This window comes from Silurus aristotelis (assembly GCF_946808225.1).
Source record: "Silurus aristotelis genome assembly, chromosome: 17".
NCBI lineage: Eukaryota > Metazoa > Chordata > Actinopteri > Siluriformes > Siluridae > Silurus > Silurus aristotelis.
Window position 1 is genome coordinate 22758279 of NC_139590.1, and position 20000 is coordinate 22778278.

The 20000-nt window shown below is 40.7% G+C and overlaps 1 protein-coding gene across 4 annotated transcripts in view; it reads left to right on the plus strand.

Annotated features, from left to right (window-relative positions):
- Positions 1 to 20000, plus strand: part of LOC310740044 (transcription factor COE3) — a 91232-nt gene that overhangs the window by 60093 nt on the left and 11139 nt on the right. For 2 of the 4 annotated variants that reach the window (XM_083566441.1, XM_083566442.1), the window contains exons 9-11: positions 1101 to 1234; positions 1527 to 1653; positions 14839 to 14927. In XM_083566441.1, the coding sequence (XP_083422567.1) occupies positions 1101 to 1234; positions 1527 to 1653; positions 14839 to 14927 (350 nt within the window). The remainder of the gene's footprint in view (positions 1 to 1100; positions 1235 to 1526; positions 1654 to 14838; positions 14928 to 20000) is intronic. The other 2 variants (XM_083566440.1, XM_083566443.1) reach the window with 1 other exon arrangement.

Here is a 20000-nt window from a genome sequence, read left to right on the forward strand (position 1 = left end):
CCCTTCAGAAAAGCGACGGCGGCATTGTTGAGGTGGTGCAGGGGGTGCTAAACAAACAAAGGAAGACGCTTTCATGTCCAACACACCGGGACGATTTTTGGAGGAAGCGCAGGGTTTAAACAGCTGCTCCAGGTTCGGATCGAGTCCCTGACAGGTGAACCGGCAGCCATTACGACTTCGGTTCAATCGTTTGGCTGTGTTTTATTCCCCGGGTTGTAGTGAAGGTTACAGACCTAAAGAAATTGATTTGAGAGTTTGGATACACTGTCTCCCTCTGTCTCTCTCTGTCTCTTTCTGTCTCTCCCTGTTTGTCTCTGTCTCGTTCTGTGTGAGCGGTGATTTTTAAAAACCCAATTGGAAGTTAGACACTTATGCACACTTCATTCACTATGCAGTACGAATCAATTCCTGTCCACAGTGCGCCTCACACACACACACACACACACACACACACACACACACACACACACACACACACACACACACACACACACACACTCAGCCTCCCTGTCTCCATCACCCCAAGCCAAAACGACTTTACCATAAACGACAAAAAAGAAACGCCTGATGAACTCCTAATTGCTTTATCGAGCCGGCCAGGAAATAAGAATACAATATGAGCCGTTCTAATTGTTGTTACAAATCGTCTTTTTTTTTTAATCAGCTGGGAAACAAATTCCGAGATAATCCCGACGTCCTTTCCACATCACATTGGACATCGAATTGGACAATAATCAACGACAGGGCTACCGTTACCCTGGCGATTGGTCAACTTCCACCCTTAAATTTATAGTTTGAATTCTGACACTGGATATTCCTTCCCTTGAGAAAACCCCCCCTAGACATTAATGTTCAGTGTACACCTTAGCAACAGGCTGTTGCTATAGAAATGATCACGTCAGTGATGCGCCAATCAGAAAACCAATCAATCAACCAATTAGAATCAAGGATTCAACAGCAATGTGGTCCAAATGGGAAGTCGATTATACATTTTTCTTTCAAACAGAAGAGTACTGTTGGTTTTAATTGGTCTTTCTTTTGTTTGTTTGTGTGTGTGTGTGTGTGTGTGTGTGTGTGTGTGCGCGTGTGCGTGTGTGAAGCAGCCACTCCATGCATCAAAGCTATAAGCCCTAGTGAGGGCTGGACGACTGGAGGAGCCACGGTCATCATCATTGGGGACAACTTCTTTGACGGACTGCAGGTCGTCTTCGGAACTATGCTCGTCTGGAGCGAGGTTGGTTCTTTAGGAATCACACACCCACACACACACACCCACACACAGACACACACACACACACACACACAAACACACACACATGCAAATAACTTGCAAAATACAGAAGTAGCAATTATTTGTTACTTTTCCAGTAGAGTAATTTTCCAGTGTTGAGTATGTGTATGTGTATGTGTGTGTGTGTGTGTCTGACTGAAGGGTCAGAGTGGACTCTCGGCAGTGGCGGTGTTTGTGTGTAATCGATGTTGTGTGTGTGTGTATTGAGCTGAACGTGTTGTGTGCTGTATTTTAGCTCATCACACCCCACGCTATTCGTGTTCAGACACCACCGAGACACATCCCTGGGGTCGTGGAGGTCACACTGTCCTACAAATCCAAACAGTTCTGCAAAGGAGCGCCGGGACGCTTCGTCTATACAGGTACACACCCACATACACACCCACACACACACACACACACACACACACACAGCTGTCACACAAACGCTATTCAAGTATCACAACAAGCGAATTAATATAAACCTTCAGAATTCAGCAAAACTTCATTTGATGTGTTTGTGTTACGGCGCATCCCCTTTTCTGACCCCTTGAGCCCAAATTGTTCCCCCAAGCGTCACGTTTCTTCACCCTCCTCCTCTATCCGTCCGTTCTCCGGCGTGCCTGAGTATCACTCCATCTAATCGATGCTTTTTCTTTCTTCCATCGGAATAATTCGAGATGCCATTCAAAGGTCAGATGAAGGACTGTTTAGCGCGATAAGGAAATGTCACAGCGTAAAAAGCAGGCCTAGCGTTAAAGCTCAGTGTTAAACATGAGGTTTATCTCGGCGGCTCCTCGCCTTTGTCCTCGCTCGCATAAAGACGAGTTTACAATGGGACAGCGCGAGTGCGGTGTGTTCGCGTCGTCCGACCGACCGACCGACCGATCGTCTCCGTTATTTGACTGACAGCGCGATGGTGCATTATGAGGTAATTTTTTTTTCAATGTGACGTACATAGTGAATAGGCGTCGAGAAGGGAAAACGCATTGACTAGAATGGACTCGAGCGAATAAAATGCACCTTTTTATCGTCGACAATCGTCTGAGCCGGTGACAAGCGAAGACTTATCGTCGGACTTGTAAAAGAATATTAAAAATGTGTTCTGATAACTTTATAGTCAGTGTCTCTTAGTTGTTTTTGCTCTGTGTGAACTCAGCCAATAGAAAACAAGTGGGCGGGGCTTGTGGGTGAACATGTAGCTTCGAACAAGCCGTCCACGGAGGTGTGCTTTAAAAATCACTAATGCCAGAGGTTTTTTTTTTTTATCAAGAACATATTAACTTTTAATTTCAATTTGATTGGGAAAATTGTGATCCCTTTCCCAATCATTTTACGGTCAGATTTATTTTCCGATATCGAAAGATTATCGACCTCCGTATCTGCATCTTAATTATAGCTACGGCTAGGTACGTGAGACGTGCGATTCGAGGCAGGATTTAATTACTGAACAGGCAAACTCGAGCGAATCCAAACTGTTTTTCTCATCGGGGAGTTTCCGACCTCCTCCTCCTCCTCTCCTCTCGCGCCAGCCTCGTTTTCGATTCGCAGCTTCCAAATGAAAACAATCCAGCTTGACATTTTTGGAAGGCCTGCATTCAGGTCATTAGAAAATTGGCAAAAAAACAACAACAAAGAAGAGAGGGATAGAGAAGGGATGGAGAGCGAAGAACTGCATGTTGGCAAATTTTCAGCAGGTTTTTCTTGCACTGTTATTTATTTATTTATTTTTTATCTGGCCCTATAGATAAGAGGCCGAGGAAAAGCATCAGAAGGAGGTCGTTCGCTTGGTAGATTACACTTCTATTGCTTGTCAGGGAACGATTAGGGAAAATGAGAAGCGAAAGAAATTAAGTGCAGATATCAGATGCAAGTTGTAAAGGGTCTTTCTACACTCTTTTTCTCATTTTCATTCTTCGTCCATCGTTTTCCCCCTACACACCCCTTACACCCCTCCATCCCTTTCCCGCCCATTCCACCCCACCAACTGCCTCCTCCGGTCTCCTGGGGCCGAGGCTCCCCAGGTGCACTCCGTGGTGGGAGGGGGAAGAAGGAGAGTAAAAAAGTGAGACGAGCCTGAGAGTATCGACTTTCCTGGGAAAACACATCTCTAGAAAGAAATCAGTAGCCAAATACTGCAATAACTCAACCAGCATTGATCCATGGCTGCAATGATCTGAGCATTACAATCTCCCAGACTGGCAGCATGGACTCGAGCCTTTTGAAAACAGCAATCAGAAATAAATGACTACCTTTGCTCCTTCACAGCCTACATGTAATAATAATAATAATAATAATAATAATAATAGACCAGCTAACCATATTATCGTCTGCTTAGCAATAAAAAAAGACATATTTTAGATGCCAACTCAAACCCCTGGAAAAAAAATTTAATCAGCGTACGCTCCAGTGCTGCTAACAAACACAATCATTTTAGCTGGGTGGTGGGAAACGTTGTTTTTCTGAGGGACACGTGTCACTTCACGTCCAGACTTGCCCAAGATTTCCACACACAATACACAGAACAGGGCTCCAGAAGTGTTGGCTTGGGAGGTTAAGGCCTTTCTGTAAACAACACAGTGCCTCGATTGCAAATTGGTAAGAACCGGGAAGAGCTAAGTGTGGTGTAAAAGGGGGGTGGGGGGTGGGGGGGTGCCATTGCATGTAATGTTTTTATTCTTGAGGGGTAAATATCTTTCCTCCAAATATATTCAGGGATATACCCTTCAAATCTAGAAGGTGGAGTCGCCAACCATGATCTCAAATACCCTTGGCAAATGCGCAGTTGTAGCCATGTTTTCAGTAAGCTAGAAACCTGAACAATCTAAGGAACTATTAATGAAATTGCATTGCTTGTCCTGATTTGTAGAAGTACTGGGAAAACGTAGGTATATGGAGGATAGGGAAGCTCTTACAGTTTATACAAGTCTTCCAGAATCAAGTCCATGAGGATCTCAATGTAATCCACTGAAAGAAAACTCAGCATATTCGAATTTGGGTGTAAGTCTCTTTTTTCCTACAAGGCCCTTGATTACCATAATTAAATAAACCTGCTCATATTCTCCACCACACATATATCAAGAACCATGCAGAATATTAGCTACAGGTGTGTTGGGTGTTGGGAAGAACAACAATAAGCACCATCTGGGGGTTCCCCAGGGAGCAGGATGGGAAACACTGAAGGTAGGACTAATGACAGTGTTTATTAACGTCACTGGAGCATGCACTGATACAGTGCACTTAAGCATGCTTTTCACACCTAGAGTAAATAATATTCAGAAAGATCATGAGATGCGATAAATTCATAAGCAACATTTAGATCTTTAGGCAGGGACCTTTGCATTGTCCATGCATAGCCTTCAACCATTTGCGTTCCTGTAGGATCTTTTTGTTGGCATGGGCATGACATTCAAAAGTGATCTAATGCATGTCATCAGGAATTGCCAATCAGCAGCAAACAAACCATGGGGACTAGGATTCATACTTTTATGATGAGAAACTAGATGAGCCCCCCACACCTTTAGCCTAATAAACTAAGACTCCTTCAACCAGTTTCTGCCAGGATGTAACCAAACACTTTATAACTCCTTCAGTGACAGCAGGCCACGTTGTGCTAATGTGGGACTTTGAACACACCATGTTCTGAGACCTGTTGTAGAGCAAAGCGAGCTTGAACATAGTGGAGAAATAGCGTCACCCCCCGTGGGAACTATGGTCCTATGAACTCTTTTTGTGTGTGTGTGTGTTTAGGGGACCTGCTCGGTCCTTAGCCAGAATTGGTGGCGCCATGTGACGCACGGCTTCTTTAAAAGGCCTCTAAAGGTTTATGAGCCAAGGAGTTCGGAAAAGGCAGGGAACCAGAGTCCAGGAGTACGTAGGGTTCTGGAAACAAAAGAGTTCTGTTTAGCATTGCCTATTTTTTTTTCCATCTTCACTCACACACATTTTGGTTTTAATATCTTTTGGTGGGATTTGGCTTTTATTGTAACTTAATATCACCATTCTGGTACGCGACCATTTTTGAAAAAAACTAGCACCCAAAAGAATTCTTGATCTTGTTCATCTGTAAGGACCATGAAAGGTTGTACCTTTTAAATAACTTCATCAATCGAAAGGTTTTTCCCGTCAGTGGTCTCACAAGCCAACTTTCCAGGTTTTGCTATGTATTGCAGTAGTTTCTAAACCTAAACATGGCCGAGAATTACCTAGGAAGAGGATGTCAACTGACAACGCAAATGCCAAACCTGTGCCCTATGTGCCTCTGAGTTTAAAGAAGTGATTCATACAACTCTGGTGGCACATACCATATCCATCCATCCATCCATCCATCCATCCATCCATCCATCCATCCTTCCTCCATCCATCCATCATCTTTACCCTTATACTGTGCAGGGTCATAGAGAATTCGGGAGATTATCTCGGGTATACAAGGCAGGGAATACCCTAGACGGGGTGACAACCTATTGCAGGGTACCATATAACACGCACACCTGCATTCACACATTACGGACAATTTATAAATGCCAATTGGTGTCCAATGCATGTCTTTCTTTCTTTGCATGTCTTGGAGATGTTGGGAAGCTTGGGTTAAAGTGCAAAAGTGGCAGCTTCACGATACTCGGGCATGAACCCCTGTCCTTCCTATCAGTATTCGGGAGCTTAAGAACTGAGCTTCCACTTTGTACTTGGGGAGAAAGTGTAGATTTAGTTTTTGCAAAGAAAAACTAATTATTCAGTTTTTCTTTCCAATTTAAAGGATTCTTTTATTATCCAATTTTTTTGGATATGACCAATTTCTTTATGAAAGACGTGATGAGCTTGCATGCTAGGCCAGTAGATGGCGATCTACAGTATGATTAGAATATTGATTAATTTTTGTTTAATCAGTCAATCAGAACGTTCAAACCCTCACTGTCGAGATCTCTTGTAACCGCAGGTGTGTGACCAGCTGAAGATAATGCTCCAAATGCCTGAAGTGGTCAATTCGGTTCCTCTCTTGCTCTGTTCATCCACGTTTTTTTTTTTTCATACACACCGTCTTGCTGCCTCACACTGTCCTCCTCAACCCTCTCCCTCTCTTTGTGATGCAACCCTCCTGATTACTGCAGCATCCATCCGCTTCAATATGCTAATCACCCCAGTCAGCTAATTGCCTCGGTGCTGCCTTGATTAAGCTGAGTGACACCTACAGGAAGTGTGCATCAAAAGCCCCCAATCCCCCACCTGAGAAGTGTGATGTTATTGACTAACACTGCGACATGAAATACTCCTAAAATTGGTGCCATGTTTGAGGGCACATGTTAATCAGATGATCAGGAAACACATTACACTCAGATCTCACTGTCCTCTGATTCTCTGCACTTCTTTGCACTCATCCTTGCTTCTATCTTTTTTCTAAATAAGAAAACCACATCCTGGAGAAGGACATGGATCCTCTCACACTCGTTCCCCATGTTTTCTCAATTTCCTTTCCCCTGTCCTCTCAGTCTTCTACACATTTTCTCACCCTCCCTTTCTGCTATCTCACCATCTTCTCACACACCTTCTGATGGTTCTCTCAACATCCTCAACATGTTCTCTAGACTACTTCTTCATGACTCCTTGTTCATGTCCTATAAGACTCCTTCTTCATGTCCTTTTAGACTTCTTCTTCATGTCCTCCTACACTCCTTCATCACGTCCTTTTCCACTGCTCTTCCACATCCTCTTTCACTCCATGTATTTTCAATTTTCTTTATTCTCATGTCTTCTACATGTTTTTTTTCACCCTCTCTTTTTGTTATTTCACCATCCTCTCTGACTCTTTCATGTCCTCTCAACACTGTTCCATGTCCTCTTACACTCCTTCTCCATATCTTCCTACAGTGCTTTTTTATGTCCTCTTACACTCTTTCTTCATGTCCTCTTAGACTCCTTCACTATGTCCTTTTACAATTCCTTCTTCATGTTCTCACAACATTCAGCTCCCATCTTCTCAACTACTGCTCTTGCTATCCTTGTTTCTGTCCTCTCACACTCTTTTCCCAATGTTCTGTCCATTTATTCATCTTGCTGTCCTCTCAAACTTTGTCTTTCTGTTCTCTTATGCGCTTACATTCCTTTTTGCTGTCCTCTCACACACACACACACACACACACACACACAAAAAAATCAGTGACTCACATTTGGAAGAGTATGAACGTGTACATCTGCAGCTCGCACGCTCGCACGCTCGAGGTAAACAAGGCATACGTGCTGCCATAGAAGCTGAATTCGGCTGTAATTAAGTGCGTGTGTTTGGGATTTTTCTCATCTCCCCTGGTGGTTTTCTGCTTCACTTACCTCTCGACTGTCAGTCACAGTTTAAAGTTCATGAAATTTCTATGAGGATCGATCGGCGGTTCAGCGATTGATCATTCCCAGCTTCAGAATCTGGGGCTGAGTGAGCCAGCGTGTACCAGGCCGAACGGAGGAATGGAACGGAGCGGAAAACGGAATCGATAGCGAGCGGCGTAAAGGTTTCACGCGTTTGTCGGCCGGCCCCTTTGCACGCAGGCGACAGGCCGAAACGGATAAACAAATGACTTCCTGTTGTCTGCTGCTTCCCCCTCGGCACGTCCACAACCGCGTCCGTGATGACTGGAGGGACAATCAGAGCGCATGCACACACTTGACTCGGGCTCTTATCAATAAACCGGAGCATGGAAATGCGAGATTGAGTCTTGCTGTGCAGGAATTTGAACCTTGCAAAAACAAATTGCGTCGTTCCGTCGCAGGCGAGGCTGCTTTGATGGAGTGGTTTGTACACGGAGACCGATTCCGAAATAGCCTCCCGAATGGTTACGAGAGAGGCGGCGGGATTGTGTCCGACAGGGGTGTGACTGCGCCTTCAATCAGTCCATCAAGCACGAAAGGGGAGCCGTCGTTTTTCGGACATCGGGGAAGGAAATGTAAATGGCGCAGCGAGCGGGATGGAAATGAATGAGATGGCTTGTTTTGCGAAGTCGCAAAAGAGGGAAGCGCGATCAGCTGCGTGCGGGGAAAATAGTGCAATTGATAGAAATAGATGTCAAGTCTCTAGAGAGGACATTTATACCGCACGTGGGGAAGAAATGCCAAAAAACACATACACATTGAATATATTCTCAAACTGGCATAGAAAGAATGTGACAATGATGTGTGTGTGTGGCAAAGATGAGACAAAGAGTGAGTGAGTGAGCGAGAGGAAGAGAGAGAGAGAGAGAGAGAGAGAGAGAGAGAGAAGGCCTTTAATCACGACACACTGCTCGCTCTTCCACTCGGCCCCATTCGACCTGTAACCTCTGCGGCGTGTGGAATAAGAGGCGAGAGATTGATTTTACGAGGTGTCTGAACGCTCCCTCTCATTTGCCAGCTAGATCGAGAAGCATCTGCTGAAATCCGATCGCACAGACAGTTTGCAGCACAGGTTAACACACTTTTTTTTTTTTTTTTTTTAAGGGATGACTCTTTGCTTCGGCTATTTTCAGGATTATAGCGGAACTGGCAACCGAGCCGAACGTAGTTGCACGAGATTCCTTCCACATCAAGATGTACTTTTCAAGGAATTACCATATGAAGGAAAAAACGATGACAAAACAAGCACATGAATACAAACCTGAGTTTCTTCACAGCCAGAGCTGGCAGGTTTATGGTTTAGAGAACATTTCCGACCAATCAGAATCGAGAATTCGCTCGCACTCACAAAAAGACGGACAAATTTCTATATCCAAAGAATCAACCAGTGAGTTACATTTTGTGTGTGTGTGTGTGTATGTGGAAACACGATCTGTGACCTCGTACCTCTTTGCATCCTGATTACTGACCACACGCTCCGTAGCGGGTGCGAGGACGTTTCGGAAACACGGCCTCGCGATGAGAGCAATAACGACGCGATCGAATAAATAATAAATACCCTCACCTCCTTTTTATTCTCCTCCTCTGAAACACATTATCAGGCCCCCTACTTTCATTCTATCTCTTTCTTTCTCTCACCCACACACACACACACACACACACACACACACACACATACGTCAAAAAGAAAAAAAAAAAAACCAAACCGTGGACGAGAGGAAGAAAAATCAATACGAATTACTACGGAGAAAGTGGCGCTGATGGCTGGAATTGCAGCATATGTTTACACTAAATCAGGCAATCTATCTTCATACGAGTGCGTCAGTTTGCGCGGGGTCAGGGTTCGGCGTTGAGCGCGCGCCCGCCACCGCGCCAATTACCGCGCCGCACGCTCGCTAACGCCACCATATTGATCGGGGGGGAGGAGGAGGGGAGGGGGGGAGGGGTCAGAGTGCAGGGGGATTTTAATAAGAGGATGAATGGGCTTAATTTCTCAACAGATTGACGCAGTGTGAGGGAGGCAACTCACACACACACACACACACACACACACACACACACACACACACACCCAAACACAGGTTTTCGCACTTTCCTTATAAGGACTTTCCATTGACACAATTATTATGAATGCAGATGATTAATTTACCCGTTGACCACTTGAATGTTTCCTCATCTATCTAACCTGTTGACGTACAAAATAGATAATTTTGTGTTCGCATCTAATATATACAGTTAACACGCGAACGCCACGTGGATAGCATGCTAAATATCTAAATCTGATCTCCGCCAAGGCCCGATTATCACTATAACGCTGCTAAGGCGCTCGTATATTATAACGTATATATAATGTATAAGGATAGATGTATAGTTTATCGTAGGCATAGAACGGATTGAAGTGAAGTGTGTGTGAATAAAACGCGTGGAAGGGGACGTGAAAAAAGTACGATCGGACAGACGATTGCATGAAGTACCGTCTTTTCACGCTCTGTGCTGAGGGGACGCTAAAACTTTTGCACTCATATATACACAAAATTCAGGGTTCGGTACGTATCTCTGTTTTTAGGAGACGCTTCGGTTGAATTTCAGCACAGTTCAGGGGGAAGAAATGTTAAACTGCTTATAAAATTGCTTGTCATTTTTTTGTTAACGCACTTTGTGTACATTATAAACATTAGTTAACGTCAGAAGTTTAAAAAAAATATACAAATTTTAAATAAAATGCCTTCTTGGTTAAATAAAATAATACAAATTTTATAAAAAAAAATAATAAAATACTATAAAAAAATATATATATTAAAATAAATCACATAGAATAGAATAAAATATTTTTTTTATTATACTGATTAAATTGAGTCATTGATTAAATTGGCACAAATTCGATTAATTAAATTAATTTAAATAAATGGAAAAATGTATTAGTTTACATTTGTTAGACATTTGGGTGATACATAAGTATATATAAGTGTGTGTGTGTGTGTGTGTGTGTGTGTTTTTCACACATTTCACCAAACAAATGTCTTCCTTCCATCCTTCATTCATTCTGGAAATAAAATTCGAAAGAATCCACATCGTGAGATTTCGTTTATGCGCAAAACATTATCAGAGTTTTACAGCGCACTACAAATCGTATTTCGACTCGCTGCAAATGGTATTTCCGGTACTGAGTGAGTGCGAGGGGGAGACTAAACGATACTAATAATGATGTCGCTGCTCAGTAAATTTGGGAGGAAACTCAGATATTGACTATATTCCAATATGCAATATTGGATTGCGTTCATGATTGCACGTGTGTACCGAAACCGAAAGCTCTGCACTGCAACTGGTACGATTGCGTGTATCGTTACATCCCTAAATATAAATATATATAATGATTTGAAATTCGCTACAGTTGCTATGTAATAGCCTGCTAACAGAGAGCACCTCTCCACATTCACACTATCAGCTCACAAGCCCCGCCCCCTCCAAACTCTTCTGTCAGCTCACTTGTTCTCCCCCCCCCTTCCTGACAAAAACTGTCTTCAAACAAATTCGATTGTGCTGCTCGCAGGGGCCCTTTCCTGCTGCCAGAAAACAAATATTGTTATAATGGTAATAACATCTATTTGCCTTGCGCGACAAACGGCGGCGGGCCCCTTTTGAAAGGGCCGGCGTGCCTCCGCGCCGAAACCTTATTCTTATTCATGAAAGCTCGGGTATGCATATTAGCGCAAACTAGCTATTCTACTCGCTCCGTTCAGACTGTCAATCATCCTTAACCGATACAAGAGGCATCGGTGACAAAAGCAGAGTGGGCACGAGGGCTGACAAATTGTCCCCAAAGTCAAATTTGACAGCCTTTTATGATTAATGGGCTTGATTATGGAGAAATGTCTGCCTAACAGTTTTTCCGGGGTGTTTCCCGTTCTCTCTTTTTTTCTCTCTCACTCTTGTGTTCTTCTCACGCGCCGCGAGAATGTGAGAAAGGAAAACTGAGCTCTAGAGTGGGGGAATGAAAAATCAAATGTATGTTGGGGGAAGGTGGAGGGAAGGAGGATTAAATTAGGCAGTGTGTGAATGAGAAGTGAAGGGGGGAGAAGCAGGTCAACAGAGACTGTCTTCATAAACACTTTCTCTCTCTCTCTCTCTCTCTCTCTCTCTCTCTCTCTCTCTCTCTCTCTCTCTCTCTCACTCTCTCTCTCTCACTCTCTTTAAACACAGTTTTTTGATGAGCTTCTTCTCAACTCACTCAGTGGTCCTTCCTCAGTCAGAACAACTCTCAAGCCATGTTTCCTGAACATCATCATCACGTGTATTCAACTATTTTACTTTCATTATTCAAATACTTTGTGCTGTGGAGCTTTCGGTTTGTCCAAAGTTCCACCATATTTAATACATTCTGCACTCTTTTGGGAGTCGTGCTCCATATACAATCAGAACTATTACAGTATATACAATAAGCCTGTACTCTATACTGTATGTAGGCTATGGTCCCATATATTTATAAATAAACTAGCATAGAATAGAATAGAATGGAATAGAATAGAAAGTATACCAGTCCAATCTTTTCCACAAAGGGGCCAGTGTGGTTGCAGGTTTTCATTCAAACCATTCAAGGACAACTGATAGTCCCTGAAAATGAAAATCATCAGAATAAAACTGGTAGAATTTGTGGACTTGCTTGGTTGGAAGGAAAACCTGCACCCGCATATAGAATTTGATACAGATTATACTTTACTGTATGCTACCTGCTTTATACTACACAGCTGTAATATAGTATTTAGTGTACTGCACTGTACAAAACATATACGACTGTAATCAGTTATATAGAATGTGATCTAATACACACCTACACCATATGATATCATATGATACTTGTTTATAAAATGCTATATACCTTACTGGTTAAATGCTATGAAATATGGCTATACTGGACCATACATTCATTCAACAAGCATGAAATATACAGTTCAACAATATATACTATACTATACTATACTATACTATACTATACTATACTATACTATACTATACAATACTATATTATTTTATACTATACTATATTATACTATACTATACAATACTATATTATACTATACTATACTATACTATATTATACTATACTATACTATACTATACTATACTATACAATACTATATTATACTATACTATACTATACTATACTATACAATACTATATTATACTATACTATACTATACTATATGATATTATACAATACTATACTATACGATACTATAATATACTATACTATACAATACTATATTATACTATACTATACTATACTATATGATATTATACAATACTATACTATACGATACTATAATATACTATACTATACTATACTATACTATATTATACTATACTATACTATACAGTACAATACTATATTATACTATATTATACAATACTATACTATACTATACTATACTACATTATACAATACAATACTATACGATACTATGCTATACAATACTATATTATACTATACAATACTATACTATACAGTACTATACTATACTATACTATACAATACTATACTATACAATACTATACTATACTATACAATACTATACTATACAATACTATACTATACAGTACTATATTATACTATACAATACTATACTATACAGTACTATACTATACAATACTATACAGTACTATACTATACTATACAATACTATACTATACAATACTATACTATACTATACAATACTATACTATACTATACAATACTATACTATACAGTACTATATTATACTATACAATACTATACTATACAGTACTATACTATACAATACTATACAGTACTATACTATACTATACAATACTATACTATACAGTACTATATTATACTATACAATACTATACTATACAGTACTATACTATACTATACAATACTATACTATACAATACTATACTATACTATACAATACTATACTATACAGTACTATACTATACAGTACTATACTATACAGTACTATATTATACAATACTATACTATACAGTACTATACTATACAATACTATACTATACAGTACTATATTATACTATACAATACTATACTATACAGTTCTATACTATACAATACTATACTATACAGTACTATACTATACTATACAATACTATACTATACAATACTATACTATACTATACTATACAATACTATACTATACAGTACTATACTATACAGTACTATACTATACTATACAATACTATACTATACAGTACTATACTATACAATACTATACTATACAATACTATACTATACTATACAATACTATACAATACTATACTATACAGTACTATTCTATACTATGCAATACTATACTATACAGTACTATACTATTCAATACTATACTATACAGTACTATACTATACTATACAATACTATACTATACAGTAATATATTATACTATACAATACTATACTATACAGTACTATACTATACAATACTATACTATACAATACTATACTATACAGTACTATACTATACTATACAATACTATACTATACAATACTATACTATACAGTACTATTCTATACTATACAATACTATACTATACAGTACTATACTATACAATACTATACAGTACTATACTATACTATACTATACAATACTATACTATACAATACTATACTATAAAGTACTATACTATACTATACAGTACTATACGATACTATACTATACTATACTATACTATATTTTAGTATACAGTATACTATATACACTATTCTTTATTCATTCGCAAAACACACCCTGATGAGTTTGTGTATGTGTGTGCATGTGTGTGTAAGAGTGATTTTGTGCAGTTCCTCATTATGCATTGGCGCCTCATCCAGGATCTACACCTCACCTTGCGCTCCAGTGCTCATATCTGGGAAAGTCTCCGGAAACGTTCTGTAACTCAGAACAGGATGAGCAGTTACGGACACTAGCTAAATGAATAAAACTCTGATCCGATCATTTAAATACAAGTGAAATCAAATTCGATTGAAATGGCGGTAATTTAATTACGTATAGCAGTAATCAAACACACCGTATAAAGGCACGTGCTAACCTCGTTCCGACCTTTTAGAAAAAAAAAAAAAACAAGGATCGATTTCCAAAAAAATGGTTGTCGAATTCAATCCTAATATATTTACTGTACCACAGAACAAGAGCGTACTATATCGCCCTGTAACGGTGTGTGTGTGTGTGTGTGTGTGTGTTTCAGCTCTGAATGAACCCACTATCGATTACGGCTTCCAGAGGTTACAGAAAGTCATTCCACGCCACCCCGGAGACCCCGAGAGGTTACCTAAGGTAAGTGGACATTTAACATGGCGATGATGGAGATCTGCTTTAGTGTTCTGCACATTTTTTATGGGTTTTACAGCTTTAGAATTCTTTATATAAAATGGATGTCAGTGGGTCTAATCTCTTTTTTGACGTGCCTTAGTCTGTCGACAGATAGCAATAATTGTAAAATTGTACAATATATTTTTCTTTCTTATTTGGACTGTAACAGATTATGAATATTTTATAGTGAATAGTCTCCAGAACCAATAGCAATATGGGCTGAACAAAGAGTATTTTTATTGGTTAACAGGTTGTCAAATTGGTGGAAGGTTTATTTTCCTGCATCCTTAGTGACAGTCTGGACACATTCAGCTCGTTGATTGGGTTAAACACACCTTCTAGCTTGTTTAAAATCTAGGTTTGGATGGGAACAAATATCCATAACTTCAGCATAACATTCGTAATACAGATGTCATTGTTCTATTGGTTTTTTTGTAACAAGATAATATTTTTTTCTTTACTGATGCGCTTAGTCTTAAATTAAGCACCAAAATCCGCCATGATGCTCACATCCGGCAATTAAAACCGTCCGTGCAGAAACAAAGCAAAACTTCCGTTTGGTGCCCTGATGATTTACATAATTTCAAACACCATCATTACTTATTTACAAGTATTTTTACGAGCTGTCCCGCCATCTAAAAATTTAAACAATCTTGTCTGTTTGAGCAACTGGCTCAGTGCGAAGAAATGGGAACCTGTGGTTTTTCCACTTTTTTCCATGCCGTTAATAGACATGAAATATTTCCATACTTCCATATTTCCATATTTGCCGATGCCCAACTTGATTAGAGTATTAAAAACTTTAAATGTGTATATTTAAGGTACATTTTGAACTGATACAAATGTGTGATTAAGTGGCGATTAATCACGAGTTAACTCATGACATTGATGCGCTTAATCGCGATTAAAGTTAAGGGCGTCTACCAAATGCCATAAATGTAAATAATTTAACGATTCGCTTTCTTTCTCGTGCAATCCTTTATTCTTTGATAAAGACAAAAAGTCACACTGACACCTACACATGCACTCTAAAAAACCCACAATCATCCCACCACCACCACTAGCACCCAACATCCCCCCCCCCCCCCCCTTGCAGGTGCCGTGTGCGGTTTGCCGCCTGGTTAGTATGAAAAGATTATTTTGCCCTAAAAAGGCAGCACAGCTAAGTGAGCGAGATTTGTTCGGGCAGAGGCCCGCTGTTCCGACCTGATGCGGACTGACACCTTAAAGCAGCTGCCAAATTGAAGCCATTTATCAAAAGCTGGCGTCTGAAATCTGGGGGAAAAAAAAGAAGCTGTTTATTGGCGAATTGATGCTAATAGTAAGCATATGGCGTCTAGGCCTCTTCACGGAGGGAACATTAACTATCGCAGGCATGAGATTTATTTATTCAGGAGGAAAACTCAATAAGAATGCAGATGTTTCTTTCTCTCTCATTCTCTCGCTCTTTTTTTCTCTCATTCTCTTCTCTCTCTCTCTCTCTCTCTCTCTCTCTCTCTCTCTCTCTCTCTCTCTCTCTCTCTCTCTCTCTCTCTCTCTCTCTCTATCTATCTGTATATCTCTCTCGCCCCATAGTAGTAAATATTGGAGGTAAATAAATAACTTCATATCTGAGCATGCAAAGGAATTTGGATAAAGTGTGTAAATATACAGTCAGGTTTATCGTGTGTGTGTGTGTGTGTGTGTGTGTGTGTGTGTGTGTGTGTGTGTGTGTGTGAGGCAGAGAGTTGTGTTTTCTTCACCACTTCAGTGTGTTATTCACTTCCTTATCAGTGATATCTTGCAGTATCTTGTTCTCTCTCTCTTATGTGATCTAGTGATCAGTGGGTTTATGCTCCATGTGTGTGTGTGTGTGTGTGTGTGTGTGTGTGTGTGTGTGCATGTGTGTATGTGTGTGTGATTTATCATTGTTAAGGGAGCTGTCGGGGAGCTCCTCCTAGGCGAAGCTGTCTTGCCGGAGGCTGTGGATCCAGAAAGCCGCGCTCTCATAATTGAGCCCCTGGAAAGAAAGAGTGTGAAAAAACTGAGAGAGAGAGAGAGAGAGAAAGAGAGAGAGAGAGAGAGAGAGAGAGAGAGAGAGAGAGAGAGAGAGAGAGAGAGAGAGAGTGTGTGTCAGGAAACGTGCGGTGCTGATACAGTGAGAGAACACACTCAGAGTCGAGCGAGAAAACACACCCAGACTTGTTCAAATTACCTTGAGTTCCACTACACACTCTACACTACACACTCTACACTACACACTCTACACTACACACTTCAGCCTTTACATTTGGAACTATTTGTACTGTAACAGGATAAAAATTAAATATAAAAGTTATATAAGTGGAAGATTATAGCCAGGATATCTATGAGGGTACTGTGGAGAACCATGAAGATGGATTTGAATTATAATTAATATAAAGTCTGGGACAGTGACTTATGGCTGCAACTGCCTTGGACAATTTTATACTCAACTGTCCATCAGTCCATCAACAATGATATAAATATTCATACTGTCCATAGTGGATGGACATTCAGAGTCACCCAGATGAACATGGGTTTTCTTCTGAGTCTGGTTCCTCTTATTTATTGATATGGAGCCACTTTCTCTGAGGAGAGATTTATTTATCATTTTTGGAAAGAGTCTCCTCCTTCCACAGAATTAGAGCTCAGTGGTCAAGACTGATTGTTTTTTTTTCCTCTGATCAGAAGGTTGTGAGTTTTAATCCCAATAACACCAAACAGCCACAGTTTCACTCTTCAGCACCCTTAACCCTGTAATGTTTAGTTAAAACACGTAAATAAACACACACACACACACACACACACACACACACACACACACACACACACACACACACACACACACACACACACACACAGAAAGAGAGAGAGAGAGAGGGAGAGAGAGAGAGAGAGGGAGCGATATCGTTACTCTTTGCGGTCACTTCTGTCATTGCGTAATGAAAACAGACTATTGTGAACAATGTAAACCTTTACAGCATTAGCATTCAGTGTGTGTGTGTGTGTGTGTGTGTGTGTGTGTGTGTGTGTGTGTGTGTGTATGTGTTGGTGGCAGCACGGGTGCATGGCAGGGTGTCGTTGGCCAAGCATCCGAGACATTAACTAACTTCTGCTTTATAATGGAGATTAATGAAGTGAACAAACCGCCAGAGGGAGAGAGAGGGAGAGAGAGAGAGGGAGGGAGGAAGAGAGGGAGGGAGAGAAAGAGGGAGGGAGAGAGGGAGGGAGAGAAAGAGAGAGAGAGAGAGAGAGGGATGGAGAAAGATAGAGAGAAAAAGTAAATAAGGGAGATTTGACAAAATTGATAAATAAATGAATGGGAGGATGAATGAGAGAGAAATAAAGAGTTAATGAGATAGAGAAAGTGAATACGTGAGTGAATGAGTGAGTAAGAGAGTAAATGAGTGTGAAAGAGTAAATGAGTGAGAGAGAGTGAATTAGTGAGTGAGAGAGAGTGAATGAGTGAGTGAGAGTGAATTAGTGAGTGAGAGAGAGTGAATGAGTGAGTGAGAGTGAATTAGTGAGTGAGAGAGAGTGAATGAGTGAGAGGAAGTGAATGAGTGAGTGAGAGTGAATTAGTGAGTGAGAGAGAGTGAATAAGTGAGAGGGAGTGAATTAGTGAGTGAGAGAGTGAATGAGTAGTGAGGGGACGAGTGGAGGAACAGCTGGAGCTTGTAGAAACCTATCGTTACTTCTGTGTGAACAACTGCATTGTACTTTACACACCGTGCTTCATATTACATACACACACACACACACACACACACACACACACACACACACACACACACACACACACACACACACACACACACACTACACAGCGCTCTAATTGCCATTGTATTACATTCCGATTTGGAATCCGAGTGTGTGTGTGTGTGAGTGTGTGTGTGTGTGTGTGTGTGTGTGTGGGGCTTCCTCTGTCTACTCTTCCTCCTTCTCCGTTTCTTCTTCCTCCTCTTCCTCTTCCTTCTCATCCTCCTCCTACTCTTCCTCTTCATCGCCCTCTTCCTCTTCATCGCCCTCTTCCTCTTCATCGCCCTCTTCCACCTTCTCCACAGGGCTGGTTATAGGTCATTTTATTAGTGTGGGCTTTTAGAAATAATAAATGGGCTATAAGTTGTAGTGGCTCCAACACCTAATCCAGTTCTCCCATAACGAATATTTACAAAATTAGAAAAAAGAATTAAACAGTGATAAATAAATCAACTTTAAAAATGTATCTGTATATTAACTTTAAAAATCTTGTTTTGATTGGATCAGATTATCTCTCAAATCTAATTTAATCCTAAACCTATCAAAGTTATTTTGAAACTACCATACAAACTTTTTCCACTTTTTTCTAGATTCATTACTTAAATGAAAAACATAAATTAAACACTTATATATATATATAAAGCAACCATTACAGGCTCCTCGATTGTCCACAGGCTGCCGGCTGCCCACCCAAGCAGAAATTAGATATCATGCTGATATTTTCTGTGGTATTTTCCCTTTGATTGGGTGGGCAAGACGTTCATTTGGATGGGCCATGCCCACCCCTGCCCACTGCTGCTTCCGGCATGCTTCTTCTCCTCCTCCTCCTCCTCCTACCCCTCATCTTTCTCCTCTTCCTCACTCTGATATATTTCCCACAATAAAACATGACCCCTACACTAATGATCCTCATGTAACGATTCCACAGATGGTACAAGTGAACGACATAAACAGAAAGACACAGAGAGAGAGAGAGAGAGAGAGAGAGAGAGAGAGAGAGAGAGAGAGAATTCTACACAAACCCTCCAGTCTCAGGCCAAACCTGTACATCACAGAGCACATCCACTTCATTAGCAATGGGATTCAGACTCTGTCATGTGACTTCCTGTAGTGCATAAACATGAAGCGAGCTTGGCTGGGCAGCGGGAATGTTACGTGGGCGGCCATCTTGGACAAGCAGGAGGTGTATCGAATGTTTCCGGACACTCGTTACTCAAACGAATACATTCCTACTGTGCTGATTGGTCAGATTAGATTTCCTGTAATAGTGTACACTCG